This window comes from Onthophagus taurus, chromosome 6, assembly GCF_036711975.1.
Source record: "Onthophagus taurus isolate NC chromosome 6, IU_Otau_3.0, whole genome shotgun sequence".
Classification (NCBI taxonomy): Eukaryota; Metazoa; Arthropoda; class Insecta; order Coleoptera; family Scarabaeidae; genus Onthophagus; species Onthophagus taurus.
The window spans coordinates 14,999,348-15,017,943 of record NC_091971.1 but is presented as its reverse complement, the minus strand read 5'-3'; the positions used below and the strand labels follow the sequence as shown (position 1 = coordinate 15,017,943).

Genomic DNA, 18,596 nt, shown 5'->3' with positions numbered 1-18,596 from the left:
TAGAGATTCGGCACTGCCACTGAGCTCACTTAAGCGATCTGACGGCAGTTCTCGGCTTCTCATGCAGACTCACTTCCCAGGAAGCTTGATGATGGGGGGCTAACAATGTTACAGCGGGCTATTCCTGCTTGCTGAAATATAGAGTAGGCCCCTAAATACTACCTTGAAGAACTCCAGCATGTATCGGTAGCAGCAGCGAATATGCGTCATTTTGTTTAACGAAAAATAAGATATGAGATAGGTTTTAAGTTTGGCTACAGAGTCATGCCGTAGCGTCGATAGCCTATGATACATCTAAAAAAGCTGCTGTACAATATTTTTTGGCCTCTAGGGCATCTCTAGCTGATCTCACTACTCTATGTAATTGTTCTATAGTACCATGCAGTTTTCGAAATCCAAATTGATAGTTAGGAATTAACATAAAAAGTAAGAGCTTTTCGAACACTTTTGAAAGCAAAGGAAATAAACTTATTGGGCGGTAGGAAGTTACGCCGCTCGTGATTTTATTTGGTTTCAGCACCATAGTTACCTGGGACACCTTCCATTGTATCGGGAATAATCCTAGTCTTGCGTTGAACATAAGCAGTACTATTCGTAGCCCATGCTCAGGAATATGTTTAAGAACCAAGTTGGAAACTGTTTCTTTTGCAGTTCTTTATAAACAAGGCAGCCTCTGTAGTTTGCAGGATGGTTTTCTCCGCAGTTAACACATTTGACGTGGTCACTTCGTATTTGACGGGGACAATCGGTAGTGAGGTGCAACGGGGATCACTGTTGCAGTAAGCTTTTGTATGACCAAAATATTGGTATCGCTTACATTGTGGTAAGTCTTTCTTAGGATGAGAAGGTTCGATAACAACTACAGTGTTTAAAAGACGAATTTTTATATATATACTGACTTCCATAAAAATTGCAACACCTAGAATTTGTTGAACGATTTTATTGAAATGTGGTAGAGAGGGACATCCTCTAAAAAAACTCCACATTGCATGGAAGTTCTAAACTATCTAAAAATGTAGTTTTTATGACGCTTTAGTGATCCCCAAATATTCAATTTTTGTTTTTTACTGGTTCAAAACTTATAGCTCTGTCCCGGGAGTTTTGGGAAGCCCTGTATAAATGAAAACATCATAGGGAGTTGGATAACCTTATACAGTATGTTTACTCAACGGACTTTGGTTAATCCAAAAATATATAACCAATCGGGCCGTTATTCTCAATCGAATAGAAAAACCGTCTTTCAAAAAGTCGATAAACTATGTAAAAATAGAAGGATTGGTAACATTTTCAGATCCTAAAATTGTTTAATTTTTGCAATAATCAATATTAAAGTAGAAAATACTCTCTATAAAAACTTTGGTGACGTTTACGAAGTTTTCGCGTAAGATCAAGAAGACACAAACGTGCAACGTTCGGATATCTTCTTCTAGCGCATAAGATTCTCGTGGCATCTCGCTCATGCACTTTTTATTGCTTTTTATTTCAACCAACCGCGTGTGAAACGACATGACGTCGCCAAAGTTTTTTCAAATTTTCATTTTTTTTTTTTTTTTTTGGAAAAACTAAAGCCCAGATTGAAAAATATAAAATTATAGAAGTCTTCAATTTTGCTAAAGTATCGAATAAGCCAATCAGAATAAAATAATTGCGACATTAATTATTTATTGGACAAATAAAATTATTTTATTTAACAATCTTTTTCTTTTTTCTGTTTCTATTCTTAACATTCGTGACTTCGTAGAAATTACTTCCAATCTTCTTCCTTTTGAGTCGCCTTTCAATAGCTCTCCTTTGTCGACTTGTCAAATTCTTTTTATTATCAGTTTTTTCAACAGTAAAGTCCCCGCTGGTTGTTTCAGCGACAAAATCTTCAAAATCGGAATAAAAATTGCTTATATCTGATGAAGAATCAGAATGATTATCAATTTCTTCTGTATCATTCGCTACAGTTTCATTTAAATCGTTAATTTCATTATGTTCGTTTTCTTTATCTTTATTATTTTCATCATTATCGCCATTTTCACTTTTAGTTACATTAGGAATTGGTTCTAAATCTTTAATATCGTCACCTTCATATTCCAAATTCACTTTAATTTTCCTAAAATCTTGTACGACAGATAAATTTTCCTCAGCTTTTTGTTCATCTGATTTAGGTAAAGGTACTTCGAAACCAGGTGGTGCGACATAAAACGGTAATTTTCCTCTTTGCCAATCGTTAAGAACCATTCGAGCTACAATTGCAATATCAGGTTCGCCTTTTTTTAATAATTTTCCGCTTCGGTATGCTAATTTTTCTAAGAATTCAACGTGATTCGTCCACCCGGAAATTTTGTAAGTTTTAACTAAGTATTCGTATTTAACGCGTTCTAAAACCGCTTGGATGTAATCCTCGGGATTATTTACAAGTTCGACTCTTACAACGCCTCTTAAAACTTTTTCTGTATCCGTTTCTGATGATGGATAAACAACTCCAGGACAATCGATTAAATAAATACGTCTCATTAGAGTAATGTATTGCCAAACTTTTGTTTCTCCCGCAATTGGGGCTACCTTACAGACTTTCTTACTCCTTAAAGTGTTAATAACCGATGATTTTCCCACATTGGGGTAACCGATAAACCCGACGGAAATTTGTTTTTTATCGACATGCAATTTTCCGAATTGTCTTAAAAGATTGATTAATGATCCTTTTCCGAATGGATGTGTTATACTGGCATGGAAAGCGACTGTTGGATATTCTGAGCTTAAAATGGCAATCCAACGTTGAGTTACCCAAGTGGGTACTAAATCAACTTTGTTTAAAATAAAAATTAAATGTTTGTGGGGTTTTTCCGTTTTTAAAAACTTTTCTAAATAAGCTGAGCGAGTTCCGTTTGGATCTCTTGCATCTAATACTTGAAGAAGTACATCTGAGCTGTCAATCACTTTATGAAGCTCATTCCAAATCCTTTTTGATTGCCCAGCCCCCATCACCCAATCTCTACTCAAAGCTTTAACACCTCCATCATCCCTGATAATATTCGAATCTTTCTCATCAATATACTCTTCAGTATTTTTCTCAACTAACTCTGTTAATTCTTCTAGACCTTTAACAGCTAAATTTGGCCTTTTCCTACTTTTTTTAGGCCCAAAAACGCTTTCAAAACTCTGAGTATCCAATAAATGGACTCTGGCATGTTTTGCTTTTTCACTTAAAAGTGTTACAGGTAAAGTCGTTGGTTTCATGATAACTTGATAAGGATTTTTTATAGCAGCTCCTAATTCCGATTGAAATTTTTGGAGGGCGTTTTGAGATATAACTCGAGAGTTCCCAAACCATTTTTGATTTGGTTCTACTCGCGCTCTCGTACCGGATGGTAACCATCCTTGAAATGGGGCTGGGGTTAAAATCTTTCCGGTTTTATCTCTTTTTGCTTTGAAATTACGATACATTTGAAGACGTTTTATTGTCGATTTTGTACGAATTTTGGCCACCCCTTTCAATCCTTCCGATGATCTTTCAGGGTTCATTGAGTGACCTGATCGATTGAACCCCTGTTTTCTGGGGGGCCCAGAAGTTGATCTTACTTTACCCATCTTAAAAAAATAAATTAATTATATCATTTGTATTAATAGAATTTGTTTTAAAGATATTTTATTTACTTACTTTATTGATTATTAATTATTAAAATTAATTAATTATATTTTTTAATAACATAACCTATAAGCACCACGTGTTTATGACTTTATCTAGTGATATTTTTGACATGTAAATTAAGGTTGGTATTATTTTGGGAATAAGCTTGGAGATGCCAACATAAAATTATTGCAACCCTATAATTTGCTTTGAAAAAGCCAAAAAACTTCTTGTTGTCATGGTCTAGAAAACAACAAAAAGCGTTTTTCAGTTTGACGTTTAATTTGTGGAGTTAATTAAAAATTCCTTTTTTGTTTTATTCGTTCGTTCTGTTTTAACGTTAAAAATTTGTGTATAAGTCGGCGAATTGTGTCGTAATAGTAACTTTCGGCCTGTCGTTGGCTGTATTGGACTTGTTCTTTTTCATTTGTTGGGACCATGGCCGCTGACCAGGACCAGTTTACCCAGCTTTTATCGACTCTTTTGTCAACAGATAATAATGTTAGGAGTCAGGCAGAGGTGAGTACATAGATTTAATCATTTCCTATCGTTTCTGCAATTATTTATGTCGCATAGTTTCTCGTGGTGGCGACAATTTGTTTGGAAATATCGTGCAATGAGGCAACGTGTTCGGTCGACGAACGAAACAGTCATGTCATTTCGGCACATTGAGTGAATCATCCGCGAAAAACGTGGTGAATACTAATCCTTTAAGCCATTTATTTCCGCTTTTTAAATAAACATTTCAATTATTTTAAATAGGAAGATATCTAATTTTTAGTTTATTTCGTACAAATTTCCCGCCAAAATGTGATTCTTTTCGCTAACGTACCCCTTAATGATTTTTTAGGAGGCGTACAATGGGATTTCTATAGAAAACAAGGTCAGCTATTTACTTCAGTCTTTGCACAACATTGGTCTTAGTGATGAAGCTCGTCAAATGTCCGCAGTACTGTTACGAAGATTATTTGCCAATGACTTTTACGAATTCTTCCCCAAGTTGCCTGTCGAGAGTCAAAGTCAACTCAAGGAGCAAATTTTACTTGCAATACCGCTTGAACAATCTTATACAACTCGACATAAAGTTTGTGATGTTGCTTCTGAGGTTGCTAGGAACTTAATCGATGATGATGGAAATAACAGGTGGCCGGAATTCTTACAGGTTAATAAATATAATCTTTTAATTCAGAATAATTCAATAATAACAGAGTCGCCTAAAAATCGACAAAATAAATCTGATAAACTTAAAAGTAAAGTTATTTTCACTAAACTTGTTGAGATTACAACATATATTTTCAGATTAAATACCTTGTTTCTTAGACTTTTGATGCATAATGATTAACTACCTACATTTTATTTATGCTGAAGGAATGTATATTGTATGAGACATATAGGATGATGAGAAATGGGACATTAAACAAATTCAAAACAGAATATAGGGTAAACATGCCAGTGATCGACCACTTAAGGCATATTTCAAATTCAAAACCCAATAAAAAATAGAACCAAATGTACAAGAAGCCGATCTTTTTAAATTAAGATAGGTAGAACCTTTTAGAAATGTACCACCGTTTCATTCTAGGACAAAATAAAACTAAAATTACCCTGAAAAGGGTGCAAAAGGCCTAATGTGCCAGTAAATTTCTTCAGCCTGTAGTCAGTTTATTTTTTATAACTCGTAATATATTTTTTAAATTAAAAACTATAAACATAGCAAATCAACTTAAAAAAATGTACAAAGTAATGACAAATAAATTTCTTTCCAAATGTTTAAGTTTTAAAACACCCTCAATCTTTACAAATCAGTTAGGAAACTAACAATGAGTAAATCAATTCATAAGATATACAAATCAACAATACCAAGCAAATCCCTTGACACTTTTAGAAGGAGGTTTAAAGGAATGACATGTATAGAAAACACTTAAGTAACAACAAAATAACATGTGATAGAGTCAAAACAGGTATATTTAAATATTAAAGACGAATTACATTAGCTTCATGAAGAATCTATTCTGATTGAATTTGGTAATATCATTTAGAATTACATCTGGGAAAGTTCCCTTGTATAGAGCAATGTAATATTCTTCATAAAAGTCCAACAGCTTTAATTTTTTAAGGTTTTTGATAATATTGATGTCAAGCTCACTGGGTTTATGGCCCTTTTCACCAAGATGTTTACAAAAAGCAGAAATCTTCTTAGTGATATGCTCTTTACATCTCAGGTTAATATTACGACCTGTTTGACCTATGTGAAAGTGTCACAGTCACTATATTTTATCTTATAAATTAAATACCACTCCTTTCGTTCTGTTTAAATTTATGTTTATTATTTATAAGTAATTGACTGATTTTATTATTATTATTAAAAGCAATAGTGATATTGGGGTTCTATGTCATTGAAATTATTTATATTTTCTAATCATTTTTAATAATGTTCATAGTTTCAGTCATAGGTATATTGGTATATAGATTTTTGATATCAAAGGATATGAGTTTGGATTTATTTGTATGTAATGAGTATCACACGAGTCAAATTATTTGCGTATCATTTTCAAAAAATGCATAACAGTTTCATATATTTTTATTAAGTTTAATAATAGAAATAAACGATTTATTTCTTGAAGACTTAAATATTAAATACAAAAATTTACTTGTTTTGACAATTGTTGCTGGAATGGCATCTACTATTGCACATCATCTTATTTTTGAAACAAGTACACCTTTTTTAAAGAGCTATTTGCCTGAAAATATTTTAGCCATATGCTATTTGCCTAGGAAAGTAGAAGTTAGACTGAAATAAATGGAATAAAACTGTATGCTACAACCATTTGTCTATGACATATGTATCTCTGTCAAGTATAACAATACCTGCGTTTTTTATAAACCTTAAGTAACAATTAAGTTGTTATTAATTTTTTGTTTAAGTTTTTCAACATCATTAATAATATCCCTTTTGTTATATGAACTTTTATTGTTTTTGTTTAAAGCTTTTATGAAATTTAAGTTATCATTAGCTATATTTTGAAAATTAGTGTGCCTACAAAGTTGAGATTCAAATGCTATGGCTAATTCTATATGTTTTAATTGATTATGGATTGAACATTTATGGCCCAAGTTCAAGATATTTATGTCAACAGGTGAAAGCTGTGTATTGCTGAGATTGGTAAATCTAGGTGTAAAGTTATGAACATACTCTTTAGTATTCAAAATTCTTTTAATAACAAGTTCAACAAGTTGGTTATTGTTAGAATTTTGAATATCATGATTAAATTAATGTTTGGTCCGTCATTTTAATGCTTTTGTCTGTGAACGTTGTTCCCCTACCATGCTGTCTTACAGCACGTTGTTTCTTTTGATTAACTTTATCTTAGTCTAGAAAGCTTGTTTTTCTTAACATTTTTACTTTTTAATGCGTTATAGTAAATTTCTCTGTAGAATTTTTCCAAAATTGATTCGTGTGAGCCCTTCTTTAAAAATATTTTCAACGCCAATGCTAAATTTGTCAAACAGGCAGCATTTTCGTGTAAAGTTATCAATTATCTATCAGTTGGTCTCTTACAAAACTTTTTTTAAAGCAACAGTTTTTGATTGAATTAACAAATTTTCTACAAACGTGTTTTTTTTTTTTAAACTTGCTTTGAACAAAGTTTTGTAAGAGATCAATTGATAGATAATTGATCACTTTACACGAAAATACTGCCCGTTTGACAAAATTAGCAATGGCATAGACAATATTTTTAGAAAAGGCCTTTTTATTGCAGATAATGTTTAATTTTAAAGAAATTTTGATTCGCCATATCTTGTTAAGAAGGCATTGGCGACCCGATTTATATTAGTTTTCATCTTAATTTTTCTTGTATTATCTAGAAGTGTATCTCTAGAAGTCTGTCAGCGGTTTTGACACACTTTGTATTAATGATACACAGTCTCTTTGACGACAAGTCAATCGTTATGCATCGAAAGCCTAAGAGAAACAAGGGTATTTCATCCGAAAATATATGTTGTAATCTCAACAAGTTTAGTGAAAATAATTGTTTAACAGATTTATTTTGTGTGTGGCTATAAATTAAACAATTTGCTTGTGTTAATCGAAACTTTTCAGTGATTTTTCGGTATGTTCTACACTTTTCCGCATTTTTTTTATTATTAACGTCTTTTTTAGGTCATTTCCTATCGATTAATTATTTAATCGTCGATTTTTAAGCGACCCTGTTATTCTTGAAATATGCCTTTAATTCTTTTAATTTATCCATATTTGACATAATTTTTAATATTATAGTTTTTATTTCAATGCGCAAATGCATCGAATCCAGTTTTAAAAGAAGCGGCCTTGCAAATGTTTGCTTCTGTGCCGGGCGTGTTTGGTAATCAACAAGGAAACTATTTGGATCTCATCAAACAGATGTTACAACAAAGTTTGAATCCATCGGAACCGTACGAGGTCCGTTTTCAAGCCGTCCGCGCAATCGGTGCGTTTATTATGATCAACGAAAAACAAACGCAAATTTTGAAACATTTTGGCGATCTTCTACCTGGTATTCTGGAAATGATGGTGGAAAGTATTCGCCAACGCGAAGATGACGCCCTTTTAAAACTTCTAATTGAACTGGCCGAGAACACGCCTAAATTTTTACGACCTCAGATCGTTGGTATTTTTGATATGTGTATGAATGTGTTTAGAGATACGCAGGCTTTGGATAGTTGGAGGCAATTAGCTCTTGAAGGTATGGTTACCTTGGCGGAAATGGCTCCGGCGATGGTTAGGAAAAATGCGGGAAATTATGTTGAACAGCTAGTTCCATTAGTTTTACAATTTATGGCGGATATTGAGGAAGAGGATGGTTGGAGCGAACAAGACGAAATTTTAGAAGAAGATAATGATTGTAATAATGTAGTGGCGGAAGCTGCTTTGGATCGATTAGCTTGTGGACTTGGCGGGAAAACAATTTTACCTTTGGTGACGCGAAACATTCCCGCGATGTTAACGAGCGCAGATTGGAAACAACGACATGCTGCTTTAATGGCATTAAGCACAATTGGAGAGGGATGTAACAAACAAATGGAGGGGATGTTAAATCAGATTATGGACGGAGTACCAGGGATAATGGAGGGAATTTTAAGATACCTTCAAGATCCTCATCCAAGGGTTCGATTCGCCGCTTGTAACGCAATTGGGCAAATGTCCACAGACTTTGCAAGTGTTATTCAAAAGAAATTCCATGATCGTATAATTCCGGGACTTTTAATGTTGCTCGACGATAACGCGAATCCAAGAGTTCAAGCGCATGCAGGTGCAGCTTTGGTTAATTTCTCAGAGGATTGTCCAAAACACATTTTAACAGGTTATCTTGATGGCATAATGGGGAAATTGGAGCAAATTCTCAACGCTAAATTTAAAGAACTGGTTGAGAAAGGCACAAAACTTGTTTTGGAACAAGTTGTAACTACAATCGCAAGCGTTGCTGATACAGCAGAAAAAGAATTTATTGTTTATTACGATCGACTAATGCCCTGTTTAAAATACATTATTCAAAATGCAAATAAAGACGAATTGAAACTTTTAAGAGGAAAAACGATTGAGTGTGTGTCATTAATTGGATTAGCAGTTGGATCAGATAAATTTATGTCTGATGCAAGTGAAGTAATGGATATGTTACTTAAAACCCATGCTGAAGGATCAGAACTTCCTGATGATGACCCACAAACGAGTTATTTAATATCAGCTTGGTCAAGAATTTGCAAAGTTATGGGTAAACGATTTGAACAGTATCTACCACTAGTAATGGGACCTGTAATGAAAACGGCATCTTTAAAACCTGAAGTTGCACTTTTGGATAACGAAGATATGCAAGGAATAGAAGGTGATGTCGACTGGCAATTTGTATCACTTGGTGAGCAACAAAACTTTGGAATTCGAACTGCTGGACTCGAAGATAAGGCCGGCGCTTGTATGATGCTTGTTTGTTACGCTAGAGAACTTAAAGAAGGTTTTGCGGAATATAGCGAGGAAGTTGTTAAATTAATGGTACCAATGTTGAAATTTTACTTCCATGATGGCGTACGTACTGCCGCCGCAGAATCTTTACCATATTTATTGCAATGCGCAACCATTAAAGGGCCATCATTCGTACAAGGAATGTGGTCGTACATTTGCCCCGAATTATTAAAAGCGTTAGATACTGAACCAGAAACTGAAGTTTTATACGAACTTTTATCATCAATATCTGGGTGTATAGAATCGTTAGGGGCACAATGTTTAGATCAGGCGTCAATGGGCGAGTTATTAAAGATTTTGAATAAATTAATGCAAGAACATTTTGAGAGAGCACAAGACAGAACTAAGAAACATTTGGATGAAGACTATGATGAGGTAAACTTAAAACATTTAGATTTTTTTTAATCAATTTAATTTCGTATTTTGTTATAGGTTGTCCAAGAACGATTAGACGATGAAGAAACCGACGACATCTACGTTTTAAGTAAAATAGCTGAAGTAGTCCACGCCCTGTTTACAACATACCGCGAAACCTTCCTGCCTTTCTTTGATCAGATTTGTCAACATTTTGTTACTTTGTTATTACCAAATAGACCATGGGCAGATCATCAATGGGGTATATGTATTTTCGATGATGTCATCGAATTCACAGGGCCAGCATGTGCAAAATATCAAGGTTTCTTCTTAGGACCATTATCTGTATATGTAAAAGATAAAGTTCCCGAAGTTCGGCAAGCCGCCGCTTACGGTTGGGGTGTCGTGGCACAATTTGGAGGTGAACAATTCGCTGGGGAGCTTTCAAAAATTTTGCCACATCTCGTCGAAGTTATCAACAACCCGGAATCGCGAGACCCCAAAAATATAACATCCACCGAAAACGCCATATCTGCAGTTACGAAAATATTAAAGTATAATTCTTCGGGAATTAATGTTGATGAAGTTTTGCCAATGTGGTTCAATTGGTTACCGGTTGTGGAAGACGCCGACGAAGCTCCACACGTATATGGTTACCTTTGCGATTTGATAGAACAGAATAATTTGGTCATTTTGGGTCCTGGAAACGCGAACATACCTCGTATAATTAGTATATTTGCTGAGGCGTTCTATCGGGATGCGTTAGATCCAAAAAGCGTAGAATGTAGAAGACCGTTAAATATTATCCAGCAAGTTCAAAGAAACGGGACGCTATTTCAAAACATCGTGTCAGCCCTAAGGCCGGAATTGCAGCAAGCGCTGCACGTGGCCCTAAATAATGCATAGAAAGAGCGAAAGAAAACGAGCTTTATTTTTTTGCTTTGCCGTGTATCGGGAAGACGAATTAACGTTCTTACTAAGGGAAAGAATTATATATATTTTTAAGGACTCTGATGAATGGCGTCCCGATATCGTCAAACCGATTTGCTGAACATTGGGACTGTATGTGATACTTCTAACTTTTGTTTAAACAATAGAATTTTGACCCCTCTCCTCAAGACACGTCATATTTTTTTCGTTAACACTATCGTCTGGTTAATTTAGTGTTTTATTCCTTCTTTATTGTAAACCTTGTAACGTTATTAAAATAAAAAGAACGGCTAATTTTCATATAAACGACACTTGTTAAATCTGAATTTTATTTGTTTAATATTTCCAAATTTTAATTATTCCTAAAAACCAATAACCATCAGCAAAATTAACTTCATGGTTACTCTTATAATCTTCCTTTCATGGCAGTCTCATATGTGAAGATGGCTACCATAGCAACTATCCCCTAGGTACTTTATCAGAAAGTTAGTAAAAGTGAGTTTAAGGGTCGGTTGTACAATATACCGATAAACTTCTCGACAGCGTTATCTGGCCGATAAGTTAGTTTGTACTGTATTACAATGTACGGATACTTTTGTCGGTGAGATTATCGACAGATAAAACAGTTATCCGCCAGATATTTATGGTTTTTATACAAATACTTCATATGGTTATTGCATAGGTTATCCTATAACATTATTCGTTAACTCTATACGAACGTTGTATCCGTTGTCTGTCGTGAAATTTTTTTTTAAACAATAAATTATCAAAATCATAACTCAAACTTCAAAGAAAGACGTTAGCGTTACCAACCTACTGCACAAATCGCTAGATATGGGGAAAAGCTACTACCAACCGACTCTTATTTCGCCGATAGCAATCCCACCGACAAAAACAGTTTGTACAACAGCAAATATCTTTATCCTCCCGATAAGTTTATCGGTCGAATAGTTATTAGGGAAATTTATCAGTATATTATACTTATAGTGAGTTTACACATGCATGGATTTAGTGGTGCCAATAAAAACTGGCGCGCCAGTAAAATTAAATTGCATGTGTAAACATCAACTGGCATGCAAGTTGAAACCATGCATGCATGGATCGGAAAACTCTACACCCTTCTGAAATTACTGGCGCCAGTGATGAGTCTAAAACATGTAACCATGGCAACATAGGTGAGTGTCCACAAAAATACAAAATTTTTTAATGTCAAATTTAGGTTATGTTTCATTGCATTCAAATTAAATCCCAATTACGTTAACACATTCAACGATAACGTATAATTATCCACCTTAAACCTAGAATATATGTATTTTCCTTTCGGAAAAGCTCATTCAACATATTACACTCTGTGCAATACACTTTAAAAATGAAACTGGCGTGTCACTTATTTTTTACATGTGCCACGCTAGTGGCACATGTAATGTAAACCTTTATTGGCGTGCAAGTAGAATTGGCGCCACTAAATCCATGCATGTCTAAACTCACCTTTAGACCCACTTTTACCACCTCTAGTTAAAGTGGTTGTTAACTTTAACTAACGGATAGCGTAAAAATAGGGTTTTACCACCATATTTATCTTGGACCATGTCCACCATCAGTGTGATGATGAATTTATTAAAAGATTTCGGTTATCAAAGGATTGTTTTTAGAAATTCTACAATCCCGTTCAAATAGATTGTTGCTCACTAAGATTTTTGCTACAGGCAACATTTTATTAGCTGTAGCTGACTTTTGTGAAATCAGTGAATCATCTGCTTCCGTCATAATAAAATTAGTTTTGGTAGTTTTTGCGAATTTTAGGCCCAACTATTTAAATAAGGTGTCTAATAATGCTAATGAAGTTCGATGAATCAGGTGGAATTTAACGAAATTGTAGGCTTTTCGCAAATAATTGGTGCTATTGAATGTACACATGTTCGAATTCAATCATCAGGTGTTGTTATAGACACGCTTTTTAGTTTCTCTAGAATATGAGAGAATGCAGAATATTATAGGAACAGAAAGGGTTACTTTTCAATAGTCATTTTGCACAACATGTGCATCAATATAAATGATGTTTTACCACCTGAAGACGATATCGTCGGCTTAAGATGCAAACGGCCTAACTCCACTTTGATCTCAAAATGACTTTTTAATTTGATCACGTATATACTTGTACTTTCTGAGTTTTTTTTTTGTATCTCGTGAATAATTTTCGATTTTGGCCTAACTCCACTTTTATCTCAAAATGACATTTTAATTTGATCAAGTATATACTTGTATTTTCTGAGTTTTTTTTTGTCTCGTGAATAATTTTTGATTTTGGAGTTTGCAGACATCCAGCATGATGTCCAATAAAATGCTGAAGACATGGAGGTCAATAACAGAAGATTAGGAGTGATCAATTATTTTCGCAACTTATAAAAATAAACTTTATTACTATAAAAAAATAAATAATAACAAAAAAAAACGCTATTTAAAATAAATATGTACATTATTATTACTTAAATATTTTCAAAGAAGTATTTAAAAAATAGATTAACTCTTTTTTGTTTTCTTAATTTTTCCATTTCCACTTCCTTTTTTAATTTTATCACTTCCATCTCTGCTTTATGTCTTTCCTTTCCATTCTCTAACATTAATGTTGTTAACTCTAATCTTTTCTTTAATAACTCATTGTAGGTGTCATTTTGGACACTACACCTTATAAAATATAAACAGATCAATTTTTATAAATACATAATAGGTTAGTAAGTATTTTGATTGTACCTTTACTTTTTCTAATTGTTTGCAAAATGATAGCTTTGCGTTTCCGCATATTTTGTGAAGTCCATGTGTTCCACATATTCTGCTCTTCTACATGAGTATCCATTGGTGTACCAACAGAAGAGATAGGTCCTCCCTCTGACAGTAAATCTGATTCCATACATACTTCTAATCGAACCCATTCCAAGGAACTACCTATAGCTAGCAGTTTCTTGGACTGAGGCAGTGATCCATTGTCCTCACTTAACGCTAACGATGTCACTGCTGCAGAAGTATGTGCAGAATCCGAATCACACACAGAGGGCAAACCCTGGATACTCATTTTTTCGTGAACGTTAATTGCCACTAATAGAACTGACAGGTTTATGGGAATTACCTACGAAGTACCGACGGATAAAGGAGGTAGAAACCTGTAATACCTCTTTTACCCGTGGTCACCAAGTCATTAGAACATTCCCCTAGATTTTTACATTAACCACTAGATAGCCTATCCTCTAGTTAAATCGAAATGATAAAAGTAGTTTTGCAGTTAACTTCTAGATAAACGTTATCTGATAGTTAGACTGACGACCAGTTAGTTCATGTCAAAAAAGTTTACCTACAAGAAATAACTTTGGAAAGAATTATAACAGGATACAAAAATAATTTTAAATTACAATAAAACAAAAACTAATTTGTATAGTCCTATATATTATACATCCTTAATTATTTCATAAATGCTTGAAAACTACATTTATTCCTTACATTGAAAGTGGGAAACAAAATAAAAAATTATCAATATTCAGTCCTCCTATCATATTCAAACTCCTCCTCTTGTCAGTCACTATCTTCATGCCTCCTAGACTTCTTCTTCCTATGACTTCTATGGCTAGGACTCCTGGACCTGGACTTATGTCTTCTTGACCGACTTCTAGATCTTTCCCGACGATGTGATCTTTCTCGCTCCCTCTCTCTTGGTTTTTCGGATCGTCCTCTGCTTTCTTGATCTCGTATCTCTCGCTGTGGCGATCCTTCTTTGATAGGACCAGATGTTGGGCCGAGAGCTGTTACCATTGGCGGTGGAATTCCTGTTGGGGGTCCTACTGGGGGTACAATTGGTGGTGGACCACCTGTTAATGACTTAATTTCTTGAGGTTGCCATCCCGCATTTGTATCTGATCCTGTGTGTGAATATATTTATCCTAAAAAGATTTGTGATCCGAGGAATTCCTTACCGCCCCATTGTGAGTCTTGAGTAGGTTCATATCCACCATAAAAAGGTTCTGGTTCTGGATTAAATCCGTATTCTGGTTGGAAATCATCGAAGTTCGGCGGTGGCATTGACATATCTGGGAAACCTGGTGGTTTCCTACTGTATTCTCTTCGATCCGCTGTCATCACCTTTTAAAATAGAAAATGTTATAAATAAAAAAATTAATTAAAAGTTATGTTCCCTGCGTTTTAATTCCTTTCCTAGAAAAAAGAAGTGAAAAGAGAAGAAAGTTTTTTTTTGAGTTTCTTGAGTTGGTTTTTGCTTGCTTCTCTGTGGAGGTGTTGGCAATACCTGAATGACGTTTTCCTTGGGGGCGTCCATTTTTCCTGCGGCAGAACCCATCCGGGTGGACAATCCTCCTATAACATCAATAGAACCAGTCATACGTCGACCAGGAGGTGGTCCAGCCTTACGTGGTGTTGAATAATTTCCTGAATATTTGCTGTTGTCGTTCATGATTGGCACTGGTCCCCTGGGCATCCCTATCGCGTTCAACGGAGCCAATCCCACACCTGATTCGTTCATACGTAACCTACACAATTGATCCAGTTTGAACAAAAATCAGTCCATCATTATTATTATTAAATTAGAATACACAGAAACCTTTTCTGTCGTTCACAATAAGCTTTCCATGTATCCTCGTTAAAACCATAATTAAAATAATCTGTTATGTCAGCTCCCGGTTTTCTCCATGGTTTATCTTCAAGAGAATCAAGATTAAAGTCTGTAGCAGGGACTCCATTTATTGATCCTGGTTGATCAAATTCATCGATACTAAATTTCCCTGCCGGTGCTTGTTTAGTTTTATCACTTGTGGTGGTTGTTAATAATCCCCCTCGTTTTATATTTAACGAAGTGTAAGTGGGGCTTGTTTTGATGTCCCCAATAACCACGTTGACGTCGTCGTCACTGTCTTCATCAAAATCTTCTTTATCACTATCTCCTGGTTGTTTCTCAATCTCTCCATCTTCAGGGGCCCCATTTTCCTCATCATTTTCTTGTTGCTCTTCGGGATTCTCTTCTGGAGGAGCTTCTTCAGTTTCACTTTCCTGAAACATTACAATTTGGTTGATTTTTATTTAGGATAGACTCGGAAATAATATGTAAAATTAATTTGAATGTATTTTTATTTTTAAAAATTTATGACAGTTGTGCTTATGGCAGGGGTTTTATAGGTTATGTTTCGGAAAGTTATTAATTTACCTTTATTTCCGGCGGTTTTTCTTCTTCGATGGGTTTATCGGCTACTTCCTCATTGTTTTCGCTTGGTTTATCATTTTCTTGAGGTATATGATCGGAACTATCGCCGTATAACCACTGGTCGTCGTTTTCTACATCATCCGCCATTTTTATCGCATCTAATCTAGTTTGAATGTCAAAAATTAATTTATAATTTAATTTATTATTTATTGATATTTCTAAGATAATAATAAAAATAGAGGTTGTTTTATTTAAATTTGTGTTTGTAATGTACTCTATAAACTGGAAATTAATAAAATTGTGAGAAAACTTAGGGATTTTTTTCGTTGTAATTTAAGTTGGTGGTTTTGAATGTGACGGAAGTAAACAACTGGCTGCAGTGCGATAGTTCTTCTTTCTCTCTTTTCACTCAGTTCTCCAAAATGGGTGAGTGGTGAATTTTATTTATCGTTAATCATCTAAGTTATTTAACAAATTTCCTTTATAAATTCTCTCAAAAAACATTTATCTATCATTCTAGAATCCATTACACAATCTATTTCCTATAAATTACGAATTGTGTCAAAAATAATTAAACCTAACCTTAAAGTTAAAAATTTGTTGTGATACTTAAACATGTGATGATAAAAAATAATTGGTTTCCGACTATTAGTGCTGAAGACAAACTATACCACAGCGCTCTGATAAGATTTCATATTTTCCATATAATTTTTTTTATATTTTTGTCAGAAATTATAATCTTTTTTGCTTTTAGGTATTAGTCGAGATCATTGGCACAAGCGACGTGCCACTGGTGGCAAGAGGAAGCCCCTCCGCAAGAAGAGGAAGTTTGAATTGGGTAGACCCGCCGCCAACACGAAATTGGGACCTCGTAGGGTACATTTCGTCCGTACCCGTGGGGGTAACCTCAAACATAGAGCTTTAAGGCTTGATATGGGTAACTTCGCCTGGGGTTCCGAAGGAACCGCTCGCAAAACGCGTATTATTGACGTTGTTTACAATGCCAGTAATAATGAATTGGTCCGTACCAAAACTTTGGTAAAAAATGCGATTGTTGTTATTGATGCCACTCCATTTAGGCAGTGGTATGAATCCCATTATGTTTTACCACTTGGACGCAAAAAGGGTGCAAAATTGGTAAGTTATTTATCCGTATTAGCTTATTTTTTACATTTAATGATGAGTATTCTTTGCGTGTCAGCTGATTTTTTTGTGATTAATAAATTGGGTTATGCTAATTCTGATTTAATTTATAACTTTGTTTTTGCGTTTTTAATTTGGGGATATTTTATTGTTTTTTATTGATTTTTTTAGACTGAAACGGAGGAAGCGCTTTTTAATAAGAAACGTAGCAAGAAAGTGCAAAAGAAATATGAAGTAAGGCAACGTACTGCTAAAGTTGAACCAGCATTAGAAGAACAATTCCAAGCTGGCAGACTTTTGGGTAAATATCTTATGATAAAAGAATATTATTAATAAATACATTTTTTATGATGATAAAATTAAGCGAGTTCTTAATTGTGGCGGATTCGTTTTGAAGAAACCCATCGAACGATGAGAGCTTAGTCATAGTTACTCTGATTAAATAACAAAAAGATAAAGATCCCTTTTTAGGTTAAATGTTTATTTTTTGATTAAAAATGATTGTTTTGTTATAGCTTGTTTGGCTTCCCGCCCTGGACAATGTGGAAGAGCTGATGGATATGTGTTGGAAGGAAAAGAATTGGAATTTTACATGCGTAAAACCAAATCTAAGAAAGCAAAGTAATGTTATAATAATTTGGTATAATAATATATAAAAAATAAAGGTGTTGAGTAACCTGAAACTTGTGTATTTTTAAATCTTTAACATCATGGTTGTGCCACAGTTTGTTTATTATGAAAATGCATCACAAAGCTATTCTTAAATAGCTTCTACAATGTAATATATACTTTTTAATGTGGATTAGATTAATTTTAAAATATTAAGGCCCACTTTTACCACATTTAGTTAAAGTGGTTGATAACATTTATCTTGTTACCTGGATATTTCTTACTCCTGAACAAGTAAACGTAAATTTTGATTACATGAAGAATATAATTTCTACTTATATCAGAGGGTCAGGTATTTTATGGGCAGGGAGTGATTGCAAAGTATTTTTGAAATCTATTCTAGCTTATGCCAAAAAGTGAGATTCTATTTATAAAAAATTTTAGACTTTACTTTTACAATAATTTTAATTTCTCATTAGGTTTAACTTCTTTAAATTCAGCTAGTAATTCACTTTCTATTCTGAGTATTGAAACAGAAACACTAGAAAATGTATCAAGTTATGTTAACAAATAAGCACATTGAACACAAATCAAAATCATTGCTAACATTAATGACTTCCGTTTTCAACATGTCAATGCAAGCTTTTAATAAAACAGGATTTGAAATAAAATGTACCTAATTGAAACCCAACTTTTAAGAATGACAGAATATTTAATTAATCTTACTCATGGTAGTCAATACAAAAAGT

At 34.1% G+C, this 18,596-nt stretch overlaps 4 protein-coding genes across 8 annotated transcripts; 2 read left to right on the top strand and 2 right to left on the bottom strand.

Moving 5' to 3' along the window:
* Positions 1-1,645: 1,645 nt before the first annotated feature.
* LOC111414706 (nucleostemin 2) lies at positions 1,646-3,735 on the bottom strand. The gene is made up of 2 exons (XM_023046133.2): positions 3,647-3,735; positions 1,646-3,576 (listed from the first exon to the last, which is right to left on the bottom strand). Exon 2 carries the CDS (start codon positions 3,574-3,576, stop codon positions 1,684-1,686), a length of 1,893 nt encoding a protein of 630 aa, XP_022901901.2. The 5' UTR covers positions 3,647-3,735; the 3' UTR covers positions 1,646-1,683.
* Positions 3,736-3,971: 236 nt separating this feature from the next.
* LOC111414705 (karyopherin beta 3) lies at positions 3,972-11,221 on the top strand. Its single transcript, XM_023046132.2, has 4 exons — positions 3,972-4,135; positions 4,467-4,778; positions 7,896-9,986; positions 10,044-11,221. The coding sequence occupies exons 1-4, from the start codon at positions 4,055-4,057 to the stop codon at positions 10,869-10,871; spliced, it is 3,312 nt and encodes a 1,103-aa protein (XP_022901900.1). The 5' UTR covers positions 3,972-4,054; the 3' UTR covers positions 10,872-11,221.
* Positions 11,222-11,976: 755 nt separating this feature from the next.
* LOC111414701 (ribosomal protein S8) lies at positions 11,977-17,921 on the top strand. 2 transcript variants are annotated; one of them, XM_071196526.1, is made up of 4 exons: positions 11,977-12,070; positions 16,850-17,232; positions 17,410-17,539; positions 17,754-17,921. In XM_071196526.1, the coding sequence occupies exons 1-4, from the start codon at positions 11,992-11,994 to the stop codon at positions 17,861-17,863; spliced, it is 702 nt and encodes a 233-aa protein (XP_071052627.1). In that variant the 5' UTR covers positions 11,977-11,991; the 3' UTR covers positions 17,864-17,921. The 2 variants fall into 2 exon arrangements, with proteins under 2 accessions (XP_071052627.1, XP_022901893.1); XM_023046125.2 differs by lacking the exon at positions 11,977-12,070 and adding an exon at positions 16,450-16,521.
* On the bottom strand, positions 14,314-16,257 carry LOC111414695 (Factor interacting with poly(A) polymerase 1). 4 transcript variants are annotated; one of them, XM_023046108.2, is made up of 6 exons: positions 16,099-16,257; positions 15,499-15,944; positions 15,309-15,427; positions 15,187-15,254; positions 14,858-15,023; positions 14,314-14,803 (listed from the first exon to the last, which is right to left on the bottom strand). In XM_023046108.2, exons 1-6 carry the CDS (start codon positions 16,240-16,242, stop codon positions 14,460-14,462), a joined length of 1,287 nt encoding a protein of 428 aa, XP_022901876.1. In that variant the 5' UTR covers positions 16,243-16,257; the 3' UTR covers positions 14,314-14,459. The 4 variants fall into 4 exon arrangements, with proteins under 4 accessions (XP_022901876.1, XP_022901877.1, XP_022901873.1 ...); XM_023046109.2 differs by having other exon boundaries at positions 14,314-14,797; XM_023046105.2 differs by having other exon boundaries at positions 15,187-15,427.
* Positions 17,922-18,596: the final 675 nt, after the last annotated feature.